At 53.3% G+C, this 25,709-nt stretch overlaps 8 protein-coding genes across 8 annotated transcripts; 4 read left to right on the plus strand and 4 right to left on the minus strand.

The window, feature by feature from the left end:
- Positions 1-35: 35 nt before the first annotated feature.
- LY79DRAFT_545250 (uncharacterized protein) lies at positions 36-711 on the minus strand. Its single transcript, XM_060557169.1, has 3 exons — positions 574-711; positions 399-522; positions 36-349 (listed from the first exon to the last, which is right to left on the minus strand). The coding sequence occupies exons 1-3, from the start codon at positions 633-635 to the stop codon at positions 302-304; spliced, it is 234 nt and encodes a 77-aa protein (XP_060416992.1). The 5' UTR covers positions 636-711; the 3' UTR covers positions 36-301.
- Positions 712-9,945: 9,234 nt separating this feature from the next.
- On the minus strand, positions 9,946-11,906 carry LY79DRAFT_545253 (uncharacterized protein). Its single transcript, XM_060557170.1, has 3 exons — positions 11,266-11,906; positions 11,124-11,213; positions 9,946-11,044 (listed from the first exon to the last, which is right to left on the minus strand). Exons 1-3 carry the CDS (start codon positions 11,894-11,896, stop codon positions 10,101-10,103), a joined length of 1,665 nt encoding a protein of 554 aa, XP_060416993.1. The 5' UTR covers positions 11,897-11,906; the 3' UTR covers positions 9,946-10,100.
- Positions 11,907-13,191: 1,285 nt separating this feature from the next.
- LY79DRAFT_510080 (uncharacterized protein) lies at positions 13,192-14,054 on the plus strand (the record flags this gene model as incomplete). Its single annotated transcript, XM_060554122.1, has 2 exons — positions 13,192-13,478; positions 13,559-14,054. Coding segments are annotated over 2 exons (783 nt in total), but the record flags the coding sequence as incomplete, so codon positions are not given.
- A 520-nt stretch (positions 14,055-14,574) lies between these two features.
- LY79DRAFT_77911 (uncharacterized protein) lies at positions 14,575-16,003 on the minus strand. The gene is made up of 4 exons (XM_060565121.1): positions 15,792-16,003; positions 15,488-15,714; positions 15,053-15,298; positions 14,575-14,973 (listed from the first exon to the last, which is right to left on the minus strand). Exons 1-4 carry the CDS (start codon positions 15,850-15,852, stop codon positions 14,908-14,910), a joined length of 600 nt encoding a protein of 199 aa, XP_060416995.1. The 5' UTR covers positions 15,853-16,003; the 3' UTR covers positions 14,575-14,907.
- A 384-nt stretch (positions 16,004-16,387) lies between these two features.
- Positions 16,388-17,996, plus strand: LY79DRAFT_545267 (uncharacterized protein). The gene is made up of 4 exons (XM_060557171.1): positions 16,388-16,928; positions 16,984-17,334; positions 17,414-17,605; positions 17,694-17,996. The coding sequence occupies exons 1-4, from the start codon at positions 16,643-16,645 to the stop codon at positions 17,786-17,788; spliced, it is 924 nt and encodes a 307-aa protein (XP_060416996.1). The 5' UTR covers positions 16,388-16,642; the 3' UTR covers positions 17,789-17,996.
- Positions 17,997-18,484: 488 nt separating this feature from the next.
- On the minus strand, positions 18,485-21,074 carry LY79DRAFT_510106 (POT family protein; the record flags this gene model as incomplete). The annotated part of the gene is made up of 12 exons (XM_060554125.1): positions 18,485-18,861; positions 18,959-19,080; positions 19,157-19,202; positions 19,265-19,356; positions 19,492-19,675; positions 19,735-19,834; positions 19,889-19,932; positions 19,955-20,130; positions 20,208-20,318; positions 20,404-20,528; positions 20,661-20,734; positions 20,840-21,074. 12 exons carry the CDS (start codon positions 21,072-21,074, stop codon positions 18,485-18,487), a joined length of 1,686 nt encoding a protein of 561 aa, XP_060416997.1.
- Positions 21,075-22,765: 1,691 nt separating this feature from the next.
- LY79DRAFT_667568 (uncharacterized protein) lies at positions 22,766-24,091 on the plus strand (the record flags this gene model as incomplete). Its single annotated transcript, XM_060563396.1, has 2 exons — positions 22,766-22,874; positions 22,947-24,091. The coding sequence occupies 2 exons, from the start codon at positions 22,766-22,768 to the stop codon at positions 24,089-24,091; spliced, it is 1,254 nt and encodes a 417-aa protein (XP_060416998.1).
- A 672-nt stretch (positions 24,092-24,763) lies between these two features.
- LY79DRAFT_667569 (uncharacterized protein) lies at positions 24,764-25,645 on the plus strand (the record flags this gene model as incomplete). The annotated part of the gene is made up of 1 exon (XM_060563397.1): positions 24,764-25,645. The coding sequence occupies one exon, from the start codon at positions 24,764-24,766 to the stop codon at positions 25,643-25,645; it is 882 nt and encodes a 293-aa protein (XP_060416999.1).
- Between the last annotated feature and the right edge of the window lie 64 nt (positions 25,646-25,709).

A 25,709-nucleotide genomic window follows, 5' to 3' on the forward strand; every position in this document is an offset into this window, starting at 1 on the left:
AAGTGGACGTTCTGCAACTCAGCTTCGAAAGGTTTCAGCGATTCTTGAGGTGTATAAGTACTGATATTCTTTAATAGGCTTATTCTCCAAGGTGAATATCAAGTCAAATACAGTATTATTGCTGAAATACAAGACGTACGTCGCCTAGAAATACCCTTCTCTCTGTGGGCCAACCTATTCGTAATCCACGCCTGTGGCGCTTACCACCGGTACCAGCCACACGAAGCGGTTCCAGTGTCACGACACCTCTTTTTTCCTAGGCCTGTGTAGTTCTTCTCTTTACCTGCTAGACGGGTCTGTCCTATTGTACACAGTCTCCGTTGGCTCCACTCTCTTCTCGCTCGCAGGCCTATGTTCATTAGATGTTGTTGTCTGTGTCGCTGTTTTATAGCACTTACTTGTATCCATTCACGTTCACTCCTACTCCACTGGCAGAAGAAGGTTCCGTGGCGGTCAATGCCGACCTGGTGTGGACAAGCGTAGCCAGTGATCGTGTTATGCTTAGTGTGATTGTATATACAACTATGCATTGTGAGTAGGAACACTTAGTATTATGGGAGATAGGTGTTATACTAGCACCGCAACGCTAGAGATTCTGCAGCTAGCAGAGACATAGTAAAGAGAACGAGCTTCATGATAAAGGATGTTGAAATTGGTAATATAGCGGTTTTCAAAAGGTTAAATATACTGTGTGAGTGTGCTGTTTTAGATATTAACAAAAACAGTGATGGGGAATATCTACGCCTTATATATTTTCTACCCTCTCTATTTGATCAAAGGATGAAGTAGTCATCTGTTAGCTAATATAACCAAAGCTTTTACTCTGACCTCTAATTGGTTACTATGACCTGGTAATAATATTACGTAGTACAGTAGTTATAAGAGTAAGGCATAAACTAATTATATAGTTATTCTTATAATAGTACTTACGTATTATAAATCTCTATACATCTAATTAATTTAAGTTAAAATACTATATACTAGATATATAATCCTTCTAATACTCAAGGCTTAGTAGAGTAAATATAGTGAATTTTATTTACTTATATACTTTTACTACTAATAACGTATACGTATAGCGAGTTGCCTATCATAGTGAGCTGCCTACCTTAAGAAGAGTGGGGTATTCCTGGCTAGGCTGCACGCAAAACCACTGTTAGGAAATTGTCAAGGCCCTTACCAATTATGTAACAGTGTTTTTGCGTGCAGCCCAGCCAGGAATACCCCACTTTTCTTAAGGTAGGCGGCTCACTATGATGGGCGACTCGCTATGCGTGTACGTTATACTTAAGGCAATTGATCGGGATGCACCAGGAATTGATACGGACGCACCGGTCTTACGGACGCAACGCTGTTTCCTTTTCTGATTGGTTCAAAAAATTACTGTTAGTGCGACCAAATTCTGCCAGGCCCACAGGAGGTAGCCCATCGCGGCAGCCCAAGGGGGTCCTTTTTGCGGCCGTGAAGGATAGCAGTGTTAGTGCAATTGCCCTTACCGCCTTTATAGCGATGTACTGTTTTTTCAAGCCAATCAGAAAAGAGAATAGCGGTGCGCCCATAAGGCCGGTGCGTCCGTATCAATTCCTGGTGCGTCCCAATCAATTCCCATACTTAAATACTATTTTAATATATTATAATTCCTAGTGGAAAAGTTACATTAAAGGCGTTCTCGCTCTACTTTGTCGCCGGTAGGGTGTATAGAAAATAATGTAGACAAGGCGTCCAAAGCACTACATTGAGTAGTTAGGTAGTTGTATATTACCTAAAACCTACAAGTTATAATTTACTCTAAATATCGTTGAACACATATATGCTAGCACTTGGCAGCAGTTACCCTGGTCCCCTGTTGCAGAGAATCTTCTCTGCGCAAGTACACCAGAATTTAAACAGAGCCGTTGGTGCAGGTTGTGGCTAAGTCTTATAAGCGCGGATTTGGCTTGCTGTGTCTGCTCATCTTGATTACGCAAAGCACGTTATTACAAACCAGCTTGAAGAAGAACGACTTCTTCGGGGTCTCCTTGCTCAGTTCGGAGGCATTCCTAGACATCCCACCCCGCGAATGATGTTGACGCAGAAGTCAATGGGATACAAGCTTTGTTTGATTGAGATGATATTGGAAGAAGCTTGAATTCTGTTCAAAAATGATCAATATTCATTGAAGGCAGTTGCAGCCCTATATTTACTTTCTGCTTCTTTTGTAACATATCCTCATCGGGATCAACTCACTGCCCCATTTCTGTCTTTATCTCATGCAGAGGATCAACTGCTACTCCATCTTCCACAAGCACCAGCTCACCAACTCTGCCCATGGCATATTCGACCTGCCTCCAAGTCGTCAAGCTCCTGATACTTGAGTCGAGTTCCTAAACCCGTATCCCTCGATAATATAGCGTTCCGCCATACGAGCAATATCCCCCGAACCCACTACCACCTTGTCATACAGTGATATAAGGCGTTAGTTGCTGCCATGCAATTAACGGCGTCGTTTTTGTGTGCGACACACCTGCATAACACAGCCAGGGGCCAGACTGAGGGGCTTTTTTGCCATTCTGCGGCGTATGTTGTGGCAGAAGACCGCAAAAAGTGTTTACATGATCGTGCCCACAGCCGAATGCTGATACGCCTTCTTTGACCAACGCGTCGTAGAAGTGAGTATTGAAACTGGGACTTTCAGACGGTTCCCCCCGGTTGCCGTTGCGTATACTAAGACGAGGGTCACCGAACTCGGGAAGAGGGATGTGTTGGAAAACTAAAGACAGATGAAAGGCATTGTTGCTATTGTCCTTCTCACGCGCACGTGGTTGCGCGCGAGAAGTGTCCGTAAACTAGTCGATTTGGCTTTGCCTGATGGGGTCGTAGTCAGGATTGCGTCTCTCGCTCAAGATTCCACCGTGCGAGTCCAGGAAATATAAAGTCAATACCGGGATCTGCGACGGCGCGGGAGCCAGGACCTGAAGGCAGAAGTTACCGATGCCGTCAACATGCTCTGGGCCTGGCTTGCAGAGGCTGAAAGGCAGGTTCTGAAGTATTAACATTTGTTTAGCGCCTGTAATCTAGTTAGCAACAAGGAACAGCTATTATAGAATGCAGAGGTATCGTGGGAGCAGGGCAGTCTACCCTGTTTGCGAGACTGCAAAGAGATTACTCACGTGATAATGCGTAAGTGCCCTCACTATCCTGATTACCAAAGACGGCTGCAAATGGGATCGAACGCTTGATGGTTGGAGCAACTACCTTGAAGAGGGCAGACTTGCTGTCAGGGATGTTGTGGTGCAACTGATCTCCAGTAAGGATCACAATGTCTAGTTTTTTGATATCTAAGATCTTTCCAATGAAGTCAACCGTAAGATGGTCAGCCTCGCTAGGTGGCAGATGTTCCCCATGGACACCGAGAGCATCATCGCACACCCCGACGCCAGTGACCATGTGTGTGTTAGAGATCTGAACAATCTTGAATTTTCTACCTTTCCTTACTCTTAAAGTAGCCTGATTATCTGGTTTTGGCTTTGGCCTGCCGTAGAGCACGCTAAGTCTTGCATTCGGTACCTCTGGCTGGCCAAGTTCGAGCGATGATGGCACGAGAACCCATTGTGGTCGCGGGTCAACGGCGTCCTTGCCAAAAAGAACGTCCACCTCTGTCACAGACCGGTCATTCATGCAAGAGAACTTGCTTCTTCTCAGCACCCAGATTCCGCTAGGTCGACTCTCCCATGATCGACCTGAGTTAGGTTCGGGGGGCTGGTCGCCGAGTCTGATATCTATGACCAGTAGGTTCCCGCTGGTTCCCCAGATTCATTGCTTCCTGTCTATTCCCTATGAGGGTTAAGTTGGCTGTCTAGATCCCGTGCCGAAGCCCGTTCCCTAGTAGCGTGGACAGATCTCCCGGAAGAAGTTTGTCACGTGGAGGAAGGCCTCAAGGCCTTTTGGGTCAGTCATTAGTCCCTTGAAGTATTGTTCGAGGGATCCAATAGGTCCTATGGGGTCGAGAGGACCAGTTGGGTAGAGGGTGGGCCACTGCTGCCTCCTCGCCAGGATCGCTGGGCAGTAGACCAGATGATCTACGTCCTTTGCCTCCCCGCAGGAGCAGGTCAGCAGGGCCTCGGTGTGGTTAAAGCGTCGGTGATAGTGTTCAAAGTCCCCGTGACTCGACCGGGCCGCTAAAAGGTGGTGGAGGGTGCTCCGTGGTAGGGCGAATTCGGGAGGTCAGGGGAAGTATAAACTTAGGCCAAGCTGGGTATACCGTTCTGTCGCCTCTCTACCCCACCACTGCCTGTACTGATTTCGCAGCCACTCTCTACCAAGCCGTCTGATCCCAGAGAGCGTAGCCAGTTGGCCTAGAGGGGCCGGCAGCGCTGTGCCTTCCTTGGCTAGCCGGTCTGCCTCTTCGTTGCCCTTAATCCCCTGGTGTCCTGGCGCCTAGTGGGTGTGGATGTTGTACATTCTAGCAGCCGCTTGGATCTCGAGCACCGCTGCTTGTGAGGAGTCTGGGGCCTCGCCCCGTATCCCTTGGATGATACTGGTGTTGTTGATGCAGATGTGTATCGGTTGGCCTTGGGAGGTTAAGAGGGCCCGCCGGAGTCCTATCCTCGCACCTTCCGCCTCCGCGTCGAACACCTCTGCTAGACCGGGTCGACCGCAGCCCTGGGCCACGCGCCTGTTGCTGCGGTAGATGACAAACCCGTATCCTGTGGCTCCGTTCGTCGCTCTGGATCCGTCTGAGAAGACAACCATGTGGTTTTCTGGTACGGTCTTTAGCCAGGCCTGGAAAGCTTTGGCTGCTTCTTTCTTAGTCTGTATGACGATGAGGTCTTGTGACCCTGGGAGGTACTGCGGTTGGATGAGTGCAGGTCTCGGGCATTTTGGTGCAAGGTCTGCAGTCCGTTGGAGCTTCGTCTGCTGCCGCCCTCGTTGGGGGAGCCTCGGGATAAGAGGGTGTTGAGGGTCAACCTTCTTTAGACGTGTTGCGAAGCGTAGGCGGACTCCTTCCAGGGCCACCTTGCTTGGTGGTAGTCCAGCATCCCGAAGGAGGCTGCGTATCAGAGTTGTTTTCCAGGCCGGCAGGATAGCCCTTGCCGCTGCCGTGATGACGCTTTCGACCTTACGCGCAAGGCTCTTCTGGCCTGTACTGACTGTGCCCGTCTGGCGGGAAAGGTTGCCGCCGGCATCGGTGGCTCTGCCAGGGGCTGGCTTGGTCATACCTCCACACCAGGTCTCGGCCCCGTAAAGGGCGATTGGCAGGACGCAGGAAACCACAGCCTTGCGTACAGCAGCGGCCGGGAGCCCGCCTTTTGTGTTGTTCAGGTGTCTAAGATGCTGGGCCGCCTTCGCCGCCGCAGCCAGCTTTGTTTCAAGTTTCAACATGGTGTCGGAAAGAGAGCCTCTTGTCGAACCAGACCCCTAGCCAACGGATGGGCTCCGTTGATGCTACGATTCTAAGGTGCCTCGCCTTGATCTCTGGCAGATCTCTTTGTTGGTCATGTTTTCTTGTGAAGTGGATAGTCTCGGACTTCTTCGGGTCAAAGGCGACCTTATTCTCAGTTCCCCAGTCGAGGATACGTGTGATCTCTTGACCGAGGGTCACAGCATTACTCTCAAGGGAGGGGCCTATAGCCAGAAGCCCGATATCGTCTGCGTATCCGAATCGGCGCTTCGGATCTTCTGCTAAGATATCTGCGATATATAGCAGAAAAAGAATAGGTGACAGCGGGGAGCCCTGGGGCAGCCCGCAAGCCAGCGGGAAGTCCTCTGTCGTTGCGTCCTCCAGCCTGACTCTGGCAGTTCGGTTCGAGGCAAAGTGGAATATCAGTCTGATCAGGCTGTGAGGCCAGCCTTGTTGTTGTAGTCGGACAATCAGACGGTTCCGAAGGACAGAGTCAAAGGCCCCTTGGACGTCCATCGTCACCATCGTAGCTGTGAGCCCCTTATCCAGAGCCATTTCGATGTCGTGGGCGAGGCAGGTGGTCGGGTCAACCGCTGACCTGCCAAGTAGAGCCCCCAATTGTTGTGGGCTTGTCACCCCTTCTAGGATGGTAAGGTAGGACATTCTTCTGGCTATCAGCCTTTCGAGACCTTTCCCAAGGCAAGATGGTAGGGCTATTGGCCGCCAAGACCCGGCTTTTGAAAAGTCTGTTTTGCCTGCCTTCTGGATCATAGCGACCTCCGCTCTGCGGAAAGGCTGAAGGAAGTAGCACGTTTGTATGCAGGCTTGGAACAGTTGTCTGACAGGCTCAGATATAAGATCCCAGCAAGCCTGGAGCGGCCGTGTTGTGATCCCGTCTATGCCAGGCGTCGTGGTCTTTACCAAGGGAGCCCCCCTCAGCTCTTCTCTACTGATGGCATCCTGCCAGGGTATCCGTCGTCGAGAGACCGTAGGGACGTCGAACGGGTCCCCAGGGAGATCGTCCTGGGCACTGAACCTCTCCAGAAGGGCCCTTCGGAGTGCTTGGGCCTTACCCTGAGTGTCGTCGATCGTCTGACCCTCCACTATCAAAGGGGGGGCTTTGACCCCTAGGCTAGCCTTTCGCCAGCCCATAATCTTGTAGAGTTCTTGGTCCGAGGTAACTCCTTCGATCTTAGCAGCCCAGTAGGCCCGCTTAGCTTTCCTGACTGTACTCAAGAAGACCTTCTGCTCTTCGAGGACAGCAAAGCGTGGGGTGTGAAGGTGTAGGGTCTGCTCTAGTTCTTGGGCTCGTTGGCAGCAGGCCTCGCGGTACGTTCGGTGGGCTTCTGCGCACTCCTGTGTCCACCAAGGGGCCCCTTTCCTATGCTTTCCTCGACGCTTCCCTACAGCCTGGATGGCCGTGGAGAGAAGGCTGACTATTCGTCCTGCTTGGGTGTCCAAGTCAGCTGCGGTGGGCATGTCCTGAAGAGGAGGCAAGACTGAGGCTCCTCCTCTGAACAGGTCTCTAAACCGGGGTAGAGCTGAGTCTGGGACTGATAGTGACTGTGGTTGGTCTGTCTGTTGTTGCCGGTGCTTTTGAAGCGGGATCGTTGAGATAATTGCTTGATGATCGACCCCTGGGTGAAGGTGCGGGCTGACCGCTGCGTGTGCGAGGGGAATATTCGAGAAGGTAAGGTCAAGTACATGGCCCTGGGCATGGGTCGCCGTCCCTGTCTCGCCGATGAATGTCAGGCCGTGGCCATCTGCCCAGTCTGCTATGTCGTTTCCCTTATTCCTGCTCCTCGATCCGGGCTTCCAGGAGTAGTGGCACGCGTTAAGGTCCCCTGCTACGAGGACCCTTTCTGGCGGCCTGTATCCTAGGAGGGTTGTAGTTGTGTGATTGTGAGGGTCTCCTGGTTGTCTGTATACGTTAACCACAGTAATTGCGTTATCAACTGTGATCTATAGGATGTTCATTGTCTGGATAGGCCTCTGCTGCTGGGCCTTCCACTTCATCCCTTGTATTCGGCCTGAATACCACCCGCAATGACGCTTAGGTAGAGAGGAAGGGAAAAAGAAGGAGGGGAAAGTGATAGAGGAGGGCCAAGGTATAGGGATAAACGACTTATGGCAGAGTATCTACTATATATCTACATTAACACCAGGAATAGCATAACAGGGATAAAGTGTAGGCTTTTGGCACTAGAAAGAGTTTATAGCGATATATTAGCTAGATAATCCAAATCAACTATTGTTAATTAACTAAGTCAACTTTGGCCTTGAGGTTGGTTGGTTGAAGTGAAGCCATTTATAACGTTGACTAGTTGGTTGATGAAGTTGGTTGATGGGGTTGTTCTGAATGAAGCGCTGGTCTCTACTAGAAACAACAGCAGCCCTTTTCGTCTCAGTCTTTCTGCAGGCGGCAAGTCACTCCATCTCATTACAACACTCTCTCAAAAGTTATGTCGGGTACAGATCGTCGTAAAACCCTCAGCACAACTCTGTAGGTGGTTAACAGTAGAAAGCTTATAGTTCTAATACAACTTACATAGTCATCGACTTTCGTATTCATAACACGGCATGCATCCCCTACCATCGACCCCTTACCGCGGCAAGCAGCTTGAGTCTGAGCATCATTAGTCACACCGTCCACACGGCACCTATGCTTAGTTAAATATTGTGTCAGACAAAAGGTTTCAGCATTACTTACCAGCAGTTCCACAATTTGGGAATTTTGGCTGCCTGAGAGGTAGCAAGAAGAAGAGTAAAAGTAAAAGCGTTAAAGAACCTCATTGTGTAGATAGAGAAGTTGAGAGCAAGCTTGGTTTGTAAGGTAACGTAACTAGTAATATTGATTGTAAGAGGTCATCTTTATGTAGTAAAATAGAGGTTTATATGTCTATTCTACTCTACCTTCTTCTAGACAGTTTCTATTAGAGAAGGAATATAAAACAAACGTTTTAAACTTATGTGTACAGAAGAAAAAGTATTTAGAGTAGCCTGAAACTTAAATAAATATCATCACTATTATTAAAAGTAAGAGGTACTTAAAATGAGGTCAATCTTAGGAAGAGTAAAGTCTATATTATTTAATGTAGTAGAGCATAAAATACCACAGGGAATACACAGCTAAAAGTCTTACTAGAAGTGTGATAGAAACTGTAATAGAGATAACCGTATTTATTACTAGGAATGTTGGAATATCAATACTGATGATCGTACGACACCTAGTCAGTCAATCATGAATGGTTCATGATTCAAGTCCAAAGGGCACAGACTAGATACTCAGCCCTCGGTTAATGTCAGAAGGGGATCATACTTTGTACTTAGCCAAATAACTTAAGTTATACTCAGGCAGTATATAACTGCTCGTACAACAACACTAGAGTAGACCTGTTTAGTCACCTAATAAGAAGTTGATTCACCCCTACGTTTGAGAAGTACATGCATGTAGGAGAGTCCATTCAACAAGGAAAGAGTGATAAATAAGGGAATTGATATACAGGCACGAGGAATTGATACACGGGCATGAGCCTTACACGGGCATGAGGGTTCTATCCCTCTGATTGGTATTAAAAAACAGTACATTCCTGTAAAGGCGGTGAACGTAATCTCACTAACACCTCCACTATTTAATACCTAATTGGGCTCTGTGAGGGGCACTCTTCACGGCCGCGAAAAGGACCCCCCTAATGGGCTACCGTGATGGGCTACCTCCTGTGGGTCTGGCAGAATTTTGTTGCACTAACAACCTTTTTTCAGACCAATTAGAGAGCGTGCATCTCATGCCCGTGTAAGGCTCATGCCCGTGTATTAATTCCTCATCCCCATATATCAATTGCGATATAAATATAGTAGTTATCTTTATTTAATTAGGTATATATTAATAGTGTATCTATATTAAGTTTACTGTACCGTATCCTCTCAGCAGATTTGTACAGCGCACATACCACCCACTAGGCCTATTTTGAAAGGCGGTCAGCCAGCCTAGCCACCCACCCACCCATGTAACCCTAACCCTTGCCACCAAACTTGCTGCTGACGTTGACTAACCCCTGCATTTGCCACTTCTAGATCCCTGTTTCTGCCAGCCCGCTAGCCCCTATATAGTAGCCCCTGGTCAGTGCGGTGTACGAATCTACTGAGAGGATACGGTAGTTGTAGCCTTACATTTATTGCCTTTTAACTAATGTATTTGTTATCTAAAGTACTACTTTTAAGTAAGGAAATCTATCTAGCTAATAATAGCAACATTTGCCCTGCTTTTACTTATAGCTAATTACTATACTTTAATATATATTACCTACAATATATATATTTCATAGAAAAGTAATATAAACAGTAATAACCTAAAATATAGAGGATTACGTTCCTTGTATCTTGTAAAACAACTTAGTAGAATCCTTAGCCTTTCCTCTACCGACAGTTATAGCTTTGTTTACCTTACTGTCTTGTGCCTTACCCTCAGATGGCTAGCTTACCCTCGCTTACTCTCGCTTACCCCTAAAGCAGCGTCACTGGGTAAGCCTTAAGAGAGCTTTGAACTCAGGATCCGTGAGATCTTTTGCCATCTGGCATGCATCGTGATAGAGATTGTAAAACTAGACTGTGTGAAATACTGCAACCAAACCCAACAAAAATCATGTCGACAAGGAGCCAGGGCGCCATCCCGTCCGCAAATTGCACCCTGCTGGCTGCCGCTCCTCTGCTGCTCTCCTCATCATGAGGCGGATCCGACGCAAACGTACTCGTTCTCGACCTCAACAGGCATCTGCATCTGGAACGGAAAACCCCGCCGCTCGGCCTCCATGCCCTGCCCGCCAGTGCCGCTCGCGCTGGGAAAACGACCAGAGGTTCGCGTGTCACTGCGTTCCCCTTGCCTCGATTCCCCAACCCACGACTCGGTCCGCGAATCGTTGCGCTTCCACTCCGGGTGGTGCTTCTCGACGACGCGGAGGGTGTCCTGCTGCATATGCCCAATGATTACGTCCAGCAGCTCCTCCCGACGCATGACGGCGCCCCCGTCCTGTCCCTCATACACGTCTGGAAGCCGCCACTTAGGATAGACGTTCATGTGGGGTGACTGAACCGCAAAGTCGTGTTCCAAGTCATCAAAGTAGTACTCGCAGAGTCGGCACGGAGGCTTGCTGGTGGCAATGAACATGTCATTGTCCCAGTAGTCGTGCGGTTCTACCATCTTGCCCCGGACGAGGAAATCCTGAAGGTGCACCTCGCAGTGGACAGTTTGCCTCACCGGCTTCTGCTCCAGTCTCTCTCGGATATGATCGTCCAGACCGTAGTCGCGGAGCTGCTCAATTTGGCTGTTGTACGCCATGACATTTCTGTCGGGGAAGGCTACCAGGATCACGTCCTCGAGCGAAAGCGACTCTTTCGGCAGCGAGAGTTTTCTAGGGCGGCTGGAGGGGATATGCCCCACGGTGAAGCCGGTGAAGAGTTCGGGCCGCTCTTTGTGGGCCGCGACGATGCTGTCAGCTGCTTGGCGGTACGAGTACAGCCGGCCTAGGTGGTGGCGTAGCTGACACCAAGCATACGAGGTGTCTGGATCGTCGGCACCGGCACCCTCGTTCATGGCCAGAATGAAGCCTGAGCCTGGCGCCATCGCGTCTTGGATGGTTTTAATAAGAGACACGCAGTCTTTGAGAACTTGATGCTCATTTTCGTCAGCACGTGTTTGTCTCGGTTCCCGCCCTTCTCTACGGCTGTAACCGAGCGGTCAACTTACACTTCAATCTCGCGCTCGTGTCAGACGGCATGTCGTGTGGAAAAGTGGCATTGGCCTCGATCAGCCTCAACCGTGCAACTATTTCGGGTCCTTCGATCGATGTCAGCTCCATGACAGCTCTGGTCCATTTGAATGCACTTGCCGCCATGAGTTGCCAAAGAATGACTGCTCGCGATACATTTACCGACGAAAGCAAGAATCCGCTTGAGATAAAAGCCGACCCTGGAGAAGTTGAACTCCAGAATGCGCCCAAGCACTTGCTTCTTCAAAGTCTTCTCAGTGAGGTTTTCGGGCTTTCTGCCGACAAAGTTGAGCAAGGCGCCGAGGAACTTCCGCGTGCTCTCGAGCTCCTGCTCCTTGCGATTGTTGGAGGCAAAGAGGTACCCCGGCCCGTTGGCCGCCTTCAGGGCGACCAGGGCAGTGACAGTATCCCCTCCCTTCTCCGTGTCGCAGACCTGGGCAAGCTTGCACAGGAAGGACTGGAAAGGGGAGAGGATGCGGTCGCGGCGAGAGTCGCCGGACGAGTAGGTGACGTTGTGCATCTTCCTGCAGCTGTCGTTCACGGCACCGAACAGGGCAGAGAGATAGAACAGCTGGAGGTCTTTATCATGGGTGCAATCCATGTTGAAGACGGCTCGGTTGGTTGCTACGTTGTATATAATGAGCAGATGTTGGGCAAGGTGAGGGAATAGGTTTGAATGGAATGAAGTCTGGTATCTCGATGGTTGCTGGCTCGAAACCTCAACGTTCTTGGAGCCTTTTATAGAAAACATCTCAGATATTCTGTTGCCAATTCCTTATCTTGAAGCCAGAAACACAGCCTACTTGGGCATTTCTGCCTCTGCTAGGCAGACTCGACGGGCGCCGCGGTTGTTGGTCTCGTGAAGGGCGACCAACAGTCTCGTCCATGCAGACCCCAGCATGAACTACACGCCGCCGCGTGGGGTCGAACTGGCGCATAGCCTGATCGAAACCCAGACGAAGTGTAAAAAAGTACGAAACGATGCATCACTCAAGACGCGCTAGCAGGGCTTTCCACGCAGATATACCCAACCGGTTCTTTGTTTTGCGAACGAAGCGTGGAATATCACGGAGTTGTAGGGAACTTCCTGTCTGCCCCCCCCGCAGCCCCGTCCTCTCTGGTTCTGCATCCTGCAAGCCACCCTTGGCAGACTGCGCAAGACCCGACCAACAATTGCGATTTGGGAGAGATCTACGCCTGATTGGCTCACGCAAAGTCGGGTCGCGGCAATGGGCCACCCCCCTGTGGCCTCTTGTCAACAGTCAGCACTTCTTCTCTTGCGCGTTGCTCACCGAGACCAGCCTGCAGGCGTGTTGGAGGGTGACCGACGACGGCGTTCACTCCATATTCGGACCGGATGCCTTCAAAGCCTGATTGAAGGTCCTTGTTGGACGGCCAGCAGAAAGGGTGTGTGTGTGAGGCCACTTGCAGCAAGTCAGGCAAACGGGCGCACCATTCCTCGTCCCGCTCAACATTCTGATAGAATGAGGCCCCCCGGATCCCTTGGAACTATTTAAGTCTGCTTCCTTCACGGCTTCCGAAGTTTTTATCACCAAGCCATGGTCTTGCACCTATCAAATTTCGATTCTCCCTTGTCCAACTCTGTCTCGCCATTACCTGGCTGTACTCGTTCCAACCTAACCCCTTTTCCGTATTATTTTGGATTGGACGCGTAGCCACCCCCGGGTAGCCCCCAAGGATCGATTGAAATCACAACCGACCTGCCCGTTCAAACAAGGTCGAACCGCGACGGTGAGTGCAAAGGACCAAACACCAAAGACCGACCGTTGATACGAGCGAGACAACAGCTGCCAACCTGCCCCCGCGAGCCAGAGGATGAGCCGCAAAGGTAAAGAGCGCGAGCGTGACCACCGGCACGCCTTCAGGCCGGGAGCCGGAGATCCGGCCCTGTGGTCCCGCGAGGAAGACGAGGAGGCCGACTGGACGGCACAGCAGCAGGCGCCCAGCGTGGCGACAAGCCAGCACTTTGGTAACGGGCCAGGTCTCTAGACAGCCGGCCAACCGCCAGACGAACCGCCGCATGCGGATTTGCAGTCGGGTGCTAACTGGGATTTCAATGACTATATGCACATGGAAGCCCACTCGCTCCCTGACCAACAGGGCGAGCCCGCCTCGCCATCCTCTCATTGTTCTGTTGCCCAGGAACACGAAGAACCTACCCCGGTTGCCGGGTCCTCCCGCGCCACGAAGAATACGCAAAAGGCCAAGACGTCCCCAACGAAGGCGTCCACCAAGGGGTCGCCCCCCAAGCAGCCGGTCCAGTGCGACTGGGAGGGCTGCGGGAGACGGTTCCCGCGGCTTACCGAGTTGAAGTGAGATCCAACCCCCAGAGCGAGGGCTTCCCGGGGCCCTCTGCCGGGCGGGACAGGTGTTTTGCTAACGGCTCTTACAGCAAGCACGTCAAAAAGGACCACCTGCCGCCCTCGATCCCGTGTAAGGCTAGGGACGCCGCGACGTTCCTCGGCATGCCCCCTTGCGAGATGATGTTCTACGAGAACAAGGACATGTACCGCCACATCCGCAACGCGCACCCCTTTTTTGCCGCAGACCCGACCAACGGAATCTCGCCCGAAGGAGGCCACTGTCCGGTGTGCGGCGAATGGGTCGCGCGGGACGACAACCTGAAGCGCCACATCGACGAGCAGCACAAGGACATGCAGAGGGGGGGGTCGCCGACGGGGTGGGTGACGGATATTTCGGGGAGGTCTTTCTGTTTTTGTTTGTTGTTTCGTTCTGCTTTTGGTGCTTTGGGTCTTTTCGCTTTGCTCTGTCTTTCCAAGTGTGTTTGGTTTGGTTTCTCTTGTAACTCGCCGTTTCTCGTTTTGGATCGTCTTGTTCGGGGGATCACGGTAGTATTAGTTGTGAATAGCAGCTTTGCGCGTCTTTAAACCTCATTCGTATTGACTGTCGTGGATATGTTGCGCCGCGACAGCCTTCTAAAGGGCTGGAAGAAGGGTTGGCCCTCATAAGCCAGGGGAGGTCCTCGGAGATCCGTACGAGTCGGGTCTCTGGTTTTTGAAAGCCGTGGGGGAAAGACGCAAGGTGTCTCTGTCGTAAATGTCCATTCAAACCCATAGTTCAACGGAGAGGGATTAGGTGTGTGTCCGCTTCCTGTCCCTTGGACCACAAACTTTGTCGAAGGATCAACGGGGCGCGGGCCGACCCGACATAGCCGAGGGCCGGATCCACTCCGTAACCGCAGGGCAACTCTGCCAGAACTAGATAAACGCCGTGGCTTTCAGCCTCTCGTAAGCTCGACGGAAACGGCGTCTATCGTCAGGGACTCATATGAAGCGCGGAAAAATACGACATTCGCCATCAATCTTACTCTGTTGTCAGGTGCCTGGCGGAGGTCACGGGTTAGAGCTAGTCGGCCCCTATTAGTCAGCCCATAAGGGATAAACCCCTTCCAGCTCACGATAGTTAAGGGGTTAGATTTGAATGCTGTTACAACACCATACCTACCTTCTGTTAAGTGGCCCTATCGTTGACTTCATCACTCGGACCAGCTGACCTCTGACATCTGTTTATCTACGCTCATTAGTATAGCTTCGATCCTTGCGAGCGACTCTTCTGGTCTCCCCTTGCGGAAACCGAAGATATGATAGGGCTTGGTTAGACTTCAGACATTTATTGACAGAGATGATGTGCACCCTCTATCTACAGCTTTTCATGTCTGCTATACGCGACTTCCTCCACGACACGCCTAGTTTGATAGGTCTGAAATACCGCCCCCAAGACCTATAAGGCTATTTGATGTAATGCGTTCGCTCCTCCGCGGGCTGTACCAAGTAAAGCTAGCCCTTTCTTGTCCCCCCTGTGTGATGCTGTCACAGATAGTCTAGTATGCCTTGGCGTCGTCCTGGCCGCGCTTGTAAGCCTTGGCATTGTCTTGGGAAAGGTCGCGGTAGGCCTTGGCGTTGTCCTGAGAGAGGTCGCGGTAGGCCTTCGCGTTGTCCTGAGAAAGGTCGCGGTAAGCCTTGGCATCGTCCTGGCTGCGCTTGTAGGCCTTGGCGTCATCTTGGCTGCGCTTGTAGGCCTTGGCGTCATCTTGGCTGCGCTTGTAAGCCTTTGCGTCATCGGCAGAGAGGTCGCGGTAGGCCTTCGCGTCGTCCTGGCTGCGCTTGTAGGCCTTAGCATCATCTGCAGAGAGGTCGCGGTAGGCCTTGGCATCGTCCTGGCTGCGCTTGTAAGCCTTTGCGTCATCGGCAGAGAGGTCACGGTAGGCTTTGGCATCGTCCTGGCTGCGCTTGTAAGCCTTTGCGTCATCGGCAGAGAGGTCACGGTAGGCTTTGGCATCGTCCTGGCTGCGCTTGTAGGCCTTTGCGTCATCGGCAGAGAGGTCGCGGTAGGCCTTCGCGTCGTCCTGGCTGCGCTTGTAGGCCTTGGCATCATCTTGACCGCGCTTGTAAGCCTTGGCGTCATCTGCAGAGAGATCACGGTAGGCCTTTGCGTTATCCTGGGAGAGGTCGCGGTAAGCCTTCGCATCGTCCTGGCTGCGCTTGTAGGCCTTGGCCTCGTCCTGAGAAAGCGCTACATCTCTGCCGGCTTTATGAACGGTTAGAAAAAAAAAAGTTCCAAGTTCCATCGTATATTCAGTACCGGCAAGGGACCTGGGGGCTTACAGAGAGTGGGGGCTGCAAGGGCAGCAATGGGGGCAATGAGAAGGAGGCTGGAGAACTTCATTTTGAAAAGGTGAATTTTCTTGTAATAATGGTTTCAAACCTAGGAAGCGTGCGTAGATGCTCAATGTCTGTGTGAGTGGGTTGAGATGAGGATGCTGTCCAGGAAATCCAGACTGGAGTGGTCGACGAGAACGGGATCATTTAAAGACATGGACAGATCGTCTCAACTACAAATCCACATTAGGTATCCCATGCGTGATTTGGCCAATACAACCTCGAGCTTACCAGCCTTCACTGGCCTGAATCTCGCGTCTATGCATAGCACAGTCATAAAGAAAAGCGACATGGAGACGTGACTTCTTACTCAGGCTGTACCACCACCCCGAAGAACGAACGGAGACCGCAAGCGCATATCCCTCTTGAGACTGCCGAAGGGTATCCGGAGTTCGACGTTGGACCGCCGAGGCTGCTCACGACGGGTGGCGACTGACGGGTCGGAGACTAGAGCATTGGAGACCCGCTTCATGCACCTAGTCAGGCTTCGTCAGACTATATGATTTTCTGACAAGGTAACTAATAAGATGACAGCTGCAGATCTGTAAGGCATCCTTAGTCAGCTAGCTGCAACCACAAACAGTAAGAATTGACTCAGAATACTCGAGAGTAATAAGTGCCGTAGTTTAGAAGTTGGCTCGGCACTCTACACGTCTTCAATCGCTTTCTGCTCGATGTCAGTCCGGACATTGCATGCTCCCGCAAGTGTCTGATCCAAAATGAGTTGGCCGCGGCTTTGAGCGAACGACTTACAACAACAACAACAATAACACATTGCAGCGCCTCTCCCCCAACCCATGAACCTCCTCAAGTGGCATCTTAGTCTGTCATTTCGCGAGCCACGCTACGAGATCATGAACGAAGAGAACGACTCCGAAGCCGGGTCCGAGGACCAACTCCTCGCCGAGAAGGGACCAAGGCCGACGAGGCCGAGAGCCGGCGGTTTTCTCCATGGCCTCGGAGGGCCTTTTCTTTGGCTTCACATACTCTTCCTTACCTTCTACTCGGCCTTGTTCTTCACTCTTGTGCTCTCCCGGCAGGGCCAGGAGCACGCATGCGCGGACGACCAGACCATGGTGTGGTGTAAGCTGCTCCCCCCGGATTCCCAACCGCGTTTTTGCTGACCGCTTGCCCCCAGCGCCGGCTCGCGAGGCGCTGAAGCCGGAAAAGGTCCTTTTCGGCAACGAGATCCAGGACGACAACGTCTTTCGCGGGCACCCGCGGCCGGAGCTGGACGCCGCCTGGAACACGCTCATACAGTACAGCAACGTCAAGGTCAAGGCCGAGGACCTCAGGCGGATAAACCGCACGTCCGTCCGGCTGCACGACGAGTCTGGCGAGCTGACCGAGTACTACTGGAGCGGCCTCAACGTCCACCACCAGCTGCATTGTCTGAAGATGGTGCGGCAGGCGGTGTTCCCCGAGTACTATTTCAAAGGGAAAAAGCCGCCGCGGCATCTGGAGGGACACATTGACCACTGCATCGACAGTAAGGACATTCCTAACCCCGGCACTTTTTCTTCCCCCCCCACACGGGCGATGAATGCTGACGTTGGCCGGTTTTCGAGACATTCGCATGACGCTCATGTGCAAGGCGGACATCTCGCTCGGCTCCTACGACTGGGTTGATAACAACCGGAGGCCCCTCACCAACTTCCACACCGAGCACAGCTGCTACAACTGGGACCTTGTCAACAACTGGGCGCGAGACCACAGTTTCGACATGTACGACAACACCTCTCTGGTGCACCCCTTCCTCGGTACGTGTTTCCAGGTCCCCCCCTGCGTACACCATTGAGACGAGACTGGGATCTGGTATATTAACGCTTTCCCCTTCTGTGTTGACAGGCAAATCCTACCCTCTCGATTCCGATGGCAAGTACATCTTTACAGAAGAGGTTGATCCTTTCGAGGGTAACAAGATCACGCCACCGCCGGTGTAGGGGGAGGAGGGTCGCCAAAGGCAATCGAAGACACCTCTGAGCGTGGCATTTAGGATAAACTTACTCTATGGCGAACCCGAGGACCTGAGGTCAACTAGGAACAGAGGGAGAAAAGTGGCCACTTTCTCTACTATAGTTGCAGGACAAGAGGCCAGCTATATATTGTTTGATAGCAAGAAACATGAAACAATGCCAATGACCGTTGCCTAGCTTGCAAGCACGAGAGGGCTCCGTGACTGTATGAATTGTTCGAGTCTCTCCCAGCTGCTGACCCCTTGCGTGCTGATCTGTCTCTGCTCATCTCCCAACTCTTGTTCAGACTGCTCTACCGCTCAGACACAAGTGGTGAAATCAAACAAGGCAACTCAGGCAATGTAGGAGCCTAGAGTTTGTAAATCGCGTAGAGGCGCGCGACAAATGCCGTGGCTAAAACTAAAGGCTTCCACGGTACGACGCATCAAAGACAGCACCTAGTCAAATCCTTGTTCAAGAGTACTTGATTGTGCCAACTCCACCGAGGTTGAATATTTTAGTCCGGTTCCCAACTTTAGCTTTTTTCACTTGACCCAACTCCCCCGAACTACCAAGCTAGCGGTGTGAACCACACTCTTGATCACTAAACTACGAGGGAGACGAGTCTCCGCGTTGCGTACAACTCGCCGCACAAAATCTCTCTGGGTGTCGCCAAACGGAGGCTCAGGCCGTGGGCGGAGACTCCGGCTCCTCCCTCGCCCGGCGTTCCAGCTGGTTCATGCGCTCCTCGTCGTCGTTGTACTTCCTGAAGAGGAGGTAGAAGACGGGGGTCAGGAAGCCCATGATCCCGGCGAGGACGACGAACTGGTAAAAGACCTTGGTGTACGTCGACGTCGGCGACAGCGCGAAGCCGAGGAGCGCGCCGACGGAGCTGGTCAGCAGGTTCAGGGCCGATATGAAGCTCTTCATCGTGCTGGGGGCCTTTGTGTAGGCGAACTCGACCGCCGACACGAGCGCGAAGATCTCGGACAGCGCCGACAGGATGAAGATCGGCAGGATCCACAGCACGGACACCTGGTTCTCGGGCTGCCTCATGACCACTGTGTGGCGGGGCCTGTCAGCACACTCTTTTTCTTTTTTCTTTTTTCTTCTTTTTTTCCTTTACCGGCTTTCGAGGACGTTGTGTGGATGGCTTACTGTGTTGGGTGCCGGCTGCAAAGGCAACTGCTCCGGCCAAGGCGGCAAAACCAAAGGTGATGCGCGTGACTGGTCGAAAGGCGATGCCGAACTTCCGTAGGGTCGGGTAGATGACATGGTCGCTGCATAGCGTCAAACCTCTGTTTGCCACGTGCGGCCTCGGCCCTTGGGGCCGGGAGGGTGGCTTGGTTCACTCACAGCAACGGAATCATGATGAGAATTGTCACGGGGTTGAAGCCGCCCACTAGAATTCATGTTAGGCCTCTTCTCATGTCTCGACATGCAGATGTCGACTCTGAAACGTACTAAAGTCGTTGGGCAGCCCATAGGTGTTCGTCCTGGCTGCCAGGCTGATGGTGTTGCCGCTTGTTTGGCCTATACAGACCCAGAATATCGGGCTAAATACATTGTGAGACTCGGATCACTCGCAAGTGGTAGCGGTTGGTGTTGGAAGTCTTACAGAATCGCGCTAGATGAAGAACGGAAAGCCGTTAGTTCCCGACCGCTTCGGGGCTCGCAGCAGACAGACTCACAACACACGACACGCCACTAGGGCTACTTTGATTTCTTCGATGAAATGATCATCCCACGGGACGCTGGCGTTGCCGTGCTGGGCTAGGTAAGACGGCTTCGCCTTGTCCATGTCCCAGTGCTTCATCCCAACCCAGACGGCCTTGAACGCCCTGGGTATATCGGACCCTCGGGGCGGGACCATGACTGCAAAGCGTTTAGTTTTCGCTTTCGCATCCAAGTGAGGGCGCGCCGTGAGGTCTCACCGTATGTCTTTCGGCCGGCAACGAGCACGACGAGGGCGGCAAGGTAGAAGCCGAGGGCCATGAGGAAGGTCGCCCAGAATCCGACTTCATATTCGATCCACTGCGAAAGGTTTCAGCGAAACCGAACTGTATCGCTTACGTGAACTCGCCTTACCGTTGCCAACAGCATAGAACTGGATCCGATATTGATGAGCCTGTCTCTCATCAGCCCCAAGACCACAAACCATCCAATTTCTGGGGCTTGCTTGCCAGTAGTATGTGCTGAAGATGTTCTGAATCGTGACATCGGGGTCGAGAATGACCCGTTCACCACCCTTGAGGGTCTTGAGTCTTCGTGACTTGCCAGAGTACTGGTCCGCGATCAGAGGTCCTACGTTGCTCTTGATACCACCGGTACTGTACCCAAGAATCAATAACTGCTTTGATAGTGTGTATTGGCATACACCAAGACGGGGGGAGGGGGGGGGGATTACCCTAAACCTATGACAAACAGGGCCACCAGTAAGCCTGGAAGGCCAGCACCCGCCTTCAAGGCAACCGGTAGGGACGTGGCAAAGAGGATGACGAAGCCGAGAGTCGATATTCTGGGAAAAGCATCATTAGGCATTCCACATTGTGCGCTGTTGAAGAACAAGGGTAAACAATTCGAACAGGGGTGTGTTCACATACATAGCACCGAGGCATATTGTCTTGAATCTGCCCAGCCAGCTGTCGGCAATGATGGCGCCAAACAAGGGAGTAAGGAAGCACCAGAACTCAAAGATGAAGCCTATGCCTGTCGCGATTGCTTGGCCCTGTACACGTCTCAAGTGAGTAAGAGTCCTCAGGGCCCCAGAAAAGGTGGGTATATCATGTTGGCCCAGTTCGCGGGCGTGGGTTAAGGTGTCTTCTCTCTCTCTCTCTCTCTCTCCCTCTCTCTCTCTTACCTTGCCCAGGGCTCCGGGGCGTTCGTCGGGCCCTCTGTGGCCACCATCAGTGAAGGGGTGTTCGACATAGTTTTCTTTTCCCCCCCGATATTGATAGTAAGCACTAGTCCAAGTCCGGTTCAAGCGACACGCTTGCTGCAGCACGTGTCTGCAGTCGGGAGGGGAAAACGGCTACTCACGCAGCGGCCCAGTCAAGCAGCGGAAAGCGAACCTCTCAGCGACCTCGGCGGCCCCGACGAGGTAGATGGCAATGGAGACCCGATCGGCCACACGCCTCAAGGTCGCCAGCTCCTCGTCGTTGGGAGACTGGCCGTCCTCGCCCTCGGACAGGGAGACGGCTTGCGGCAAGGGCTCTTGGGCGGTGCTCTTTTCATCCTGCGCCGCAGCCGCGGGGGCTGGATGCTGTGGGGTCATGACTGCGTGGAATAACGATTATATACTATCCCGAGAGCTCTCCTCGAGACGGACGGGCTGACGGACGGACGGACGGACGCTGGAGAGAAGGCGAGCGAGCAGTCGAAAACCCGCTCAGCTGATCTGGCGTTTTAAGTATTATGTGGCGGCCGGGAGCTAAGAAACAAGATACGGTACGGGCCGCCGCTCCGACTATTTAGGAGAAATGAAAGCACGGTGAGCGTTTGCCGTGCGCGGGCGCCGCAACGGATGGGCGGATCCTCGCCCGGGGAAGCGATTCCGCATGGGACGATGATCTTTGGCGTTGCTTGGCGTCCCTGCTGGCGTCCCTTGCAACGTGACAACCCTTGTGGGTCTGTGTATTGTGACCTTCCGTATCAGGGAATGGCTTTCTTTGTTCTCCTCGCGAGGCGGAAATCCCACGTTCGGCCATCCATCACTCCCCCATGATGGGGAGCCTGGCACTCGTCGGAGCAGCCCCTTCAGGCTTCGCGGCCAACGCAATTCAATCGGAGCAAGTCGGAGGCCGTTTTTAGCTGCACCCTTGCAGGGCCAATAGGACCCGTCGTTCGTGAGACAATGTCATCAGGAAAATGCCGTTCAGGCTGACCACATTGTTGAAGTGTTGGGCATGCTTACGTTGTGTTTTACCACCTGTCTTGGACATCATCCTGTACCTGTGCGAACTTGAGAAGAAGAGATCACCTTGGGCTGACCACCCACCGTTCTCGTGGCACTCATGACACAATATCGTTTGCGCTGATCGGAGCACCTTGGGAGGAACCAGCCTTGTGTTCGGACTTTAGTGCTGACCAGATGCTACCCACAGTACAACCGGGCAGTGATATGGTATCAGGTTGAAGTCGAGCACATGCCAGCTTAGTTGATATGCCATAGTGTACACTGGGCAAACCTTGTCTCAGCAGAGACTTGCCGGCGAGCGCTGATCAAAAGACCATCTCTAGATCTCTCATGGACCCACCCACCTAGTGGCCACCCTGGCAGACACTTGATAGGTCGGTTGAAGCGGCATAAGAACCTGTCTGCTAGACGAAGTCTGGCCTGCCTGCGACAGCTATCAACTTCGCGAGATAGGTGCCAGGCGATGATCAACGCCACTATTGGCCATGTCACCTAGATTCCGACCTCGGGTGGGTAGTATTGGAGGCGGATAGAGTATGTTTGGTTCTGGGTCATAGGGGGTTTGCATATGGGGGTCCAATATCACTTATACGAAGTACATACTTTGTACGGACGTGGTAAGGGCCCGGTGTGGATAACTCGACTTACATACGACCCCGCAACACCATAGCGTTTCAGTGCTCGTTGATATGATTCGCGTAGCTGCAGTAGGCGCGTGCAGACGTGCTACATGGTGCAATGATGCATCGAGTTGCCCGACGATGCGACTCGGGGCTCCTGTCCTATGCCTAGTTAAGAGGTTGGAGATGTCCAAGATCGCGCGACCTGCTGCTGCTGTAAAAAGAAGTCTTGGATGGCCAGTGGCAACATCTCAGCCTTCATGTTTTCGAGGTTGACTAGATCTCTGTATCGTTCTTCTTCATTGCTGAACCAGCCTCCCTTTGATCCCAGACCGCCACCCCCCGTCCGTCCCTTTTCCCTTGCTGACTTCGCCCCGAACCCTGAGCCTGAACCTAGATCCCCTAGACCACCCTAGACCACCCTAGACCATGGACCGAAACAGTGCATCTTCCGTTGCCGACGAGAATGACTGGACCAATGTGACCGACCCAAAGGAGAAGAAGAAGATACAGAACCGCATCGCGCAGCGTGTCCACCGTACGTCTGCCTGGCGGTTCCCGCTCGGAATCCGCGGTGGCGCCGGCCATGTTTACTGACGGTCAAGGGCAGGTGAGAAGCTCAAGCGGCGCCTTCGAGAGCTCGAAGATTTGGCCGAGGAGAAGGAAAGCAGGAGGCTTGCCGAGGAACAGGGACACAAGAGGAGATTCTCAATGAGCGTGCCCATGACGCCGGGAGCACAGTCCATGGTGTTGCCGGCTTCCTGCCCCTCCAGCATCTCTTTCGGCCCCGCCGGGGCGCTAGAGAGCCTCACGCCGCCCGTGTCCCAGCACATCGAGACCATGTGGCGTGTCTTGAACGACATACTCCATGACCGCCCACTGGCAGACAGCCCCGGCCAGAACACGAGCATCGCGGGGCCGAAAGACGCTCGGGAAGAGCCCGCACCGACGTATCCAGACTGGCGGGCCCATACTCTAGTAGCAGGTCCGGAGACGGGCTCGGACAACAAGTTCGACCTCGCCGCTCTCGCCAAGGGACTGTCTCCCGCGCAGGACGGCAATCTTTACATGCCGGATCTCGATTATTTTCCGTTCCCCGGCGGCACCAGCGACGGCGACGACAGAGTCGTCGGGGACTTTGGCGACACAAGACCCGGCTCGGCCTACGCGTCTTTGCCGCCCGGGCTCCCGGGCAGCGACGCGCCGTTGATCGAGCGGCTGAACTGCCTGAGGCAGTACGCGGGAGCCCTGGGTTTCGGCAGCCTCGACGCGGCCCTGTCGTCGTACTACACGGCCGACCTGAGCAGGTCGCCGACGCTCTTCAACGAGCAGTGTCTGAGCCGCAGCCGGCGGCTGCCCAGCCTCCTCTCCGAGATCAGGAGGCATTCCAAGGGCTGGAACAAGCTGGGGCAGGCCGGGTACACGGAAGAGACGCTACGGAGCGCCGAAGACATCTACGTGGAGGAGTTCAAGCAGGCGGGGGTCGACGTGCACCTGCAGCTCGCGGACGTCGCCGTCGCGGGCGAGGAGTTGACGATGGATCTTGTGCCCAGGGCTCTCGTGGTTTTGCAGAACAAGTTTCCTCACCTCTGGGCCTTGATCACGAGCCTCGCCACGGACGCCGCGGCGCTCGGGGAGCAGCAGCAGCATCCCTACACCGTGTTCGCGACCGTCATGACGTTGTGCTGCCCCGGCAGGCCTCTCCCGCGCGGCGTGCTTGCATTCCATCAGTATCAGTACCACGAAGTGCCGTGATCGATTGGTTGCCGCGCCAGCGGCTAGGTGCATAAAGGCTTCGTACAGCGGCGAGTAGGACCGCGGGGAGAACATATAGTATGTATTCGTAGGCATAAGCATGGGTCTCTCTGGTGGGGACCAAATATGGGGGGGGGGGGGGACGTCTTTGTATAAGCTGAATGATTAAGACAAATTGGTCATCTAGGTACATCTTGCATTAAACCATGCGGGCCGCCCTCACAGCTCTTGGCTGACGATCTCCACGTCTGTATCTACCGGTAGCTTACTGCCGTCTGACTGGCCTAACCCCCGCGCCTTGCTATGCATACTGCATTGTTATATTACGCGTCTGACTGTGCCCCCCCCCCGGTAAGGCTGATGAAAGTCTATGTGTCATGTGCGAGGGGAAACCATTTGATAGTAGCGTTGCATCTCGGCGCTATTCGGACAGCTTTCTCTCCCGGCTTGGCTTGGGGTTGTCTGCGTTGGAGGGCACTACATGCTGTGTGCCATGCTTTGAAAGGAGATCTGCGCACGCAATCCGCGCTTACCTTCTCTTTTCCTCCCTTTCTTTCTCTTTTTTTTTTTTTTGTGCCATATTCTTCTCCCCTCTTCGGGGTGGCAATCGACAACCAATCAACCAGAAAAGAAAGAAGGGGGTAGAAGAAAAAAAAAAGAACAGAACAGAACATGGCCCTCGGGAACCCCGTCGCGGACACACGAGGCATTGTGCTGCCGTCCCGGTACGAAATACGGCAGATCTCACCGGCCGTTGCCGACTGGGTTTTGGCTCTCAACTGGTACACACAGATATGCGGCTCAGAGGTCCTGAGCGGCGTCCACTCTGGAGAGCTGGGCAAGGCGACGCTGACGGCCTACCGGTCTCTGAGGGAGTCGAACCGCCACAAGGACATGCCGCCGTCCAACGGTCTGTCGTACATGCTCGTCGACAAAGAGTACGTCTTCAAGCGGCCCGAGTCGGAGGCTGCGGGGGGCGGCCTGTACTGGGACGAGATCGACGCCGAGGACCCGGCGCTGGCCGACGACCAAGCGGCCAAGCGGCGGCTGCTCGAAGGAATCGACTTCCCCATCGTCTCGCTGTCCCAGTGGTACGACGCCGGCGCCGAGGGCGACCCGGCCATCTGGGCGCTGAGGAGGCGGGTTGCGCCCGTGTACTGCCTGACCAGCGACATGCTGGACGAGAGGGACACGTCGACCTTGGAGGCCGAGGTGACGGGCCCGGGACAGGTACTGCTAGACAAGGGCACCTCCACGCTGGAGGGACACGAGGGCAAGGGGCTGATGAAGGCGCTCGCGCACTTCGTCATGAGGGAGATGAAGGCCAGGGGGTTCCGGGGCATCATGGTCACTTGTCTGTCTCCGCAGGTGCACCACGTCTTCGGGAGCCCGCCAGCACCACTCAGGGGCCACACGCTTGTGGAGATGACGCTTTGGGACTACGAGAAGAGGGACGAGAAAGGACAGGTGTATAGGCCGCTGGCCAAGTCCAAAGTGAACAAGGGTTGGAAGGTGTGGACCGAGCTCGCGGACGAGGCATCGATTGCAGCATGACTCCGATAACTGCATATCGAAATGCACGATGCGCTCGAGCGGAAATAGGTGTAAAAAAGCGATA

This window comes from Colletotrichum navitas, assembly GCF_030913465.1.
Source record: "Colletotrichum navitas strain CBS 125086 chromosome Unknown LY79scaffold_13, whole genome shotgun sequence".
Taxonomy (NCBI): domain Eukaryota; kingdom Fungi; phylum Ascomycota; class Sordariomycetes; order Glomerellales; family Glomerellaceae; genus Colletotrichum; species Colletotrichum navitas.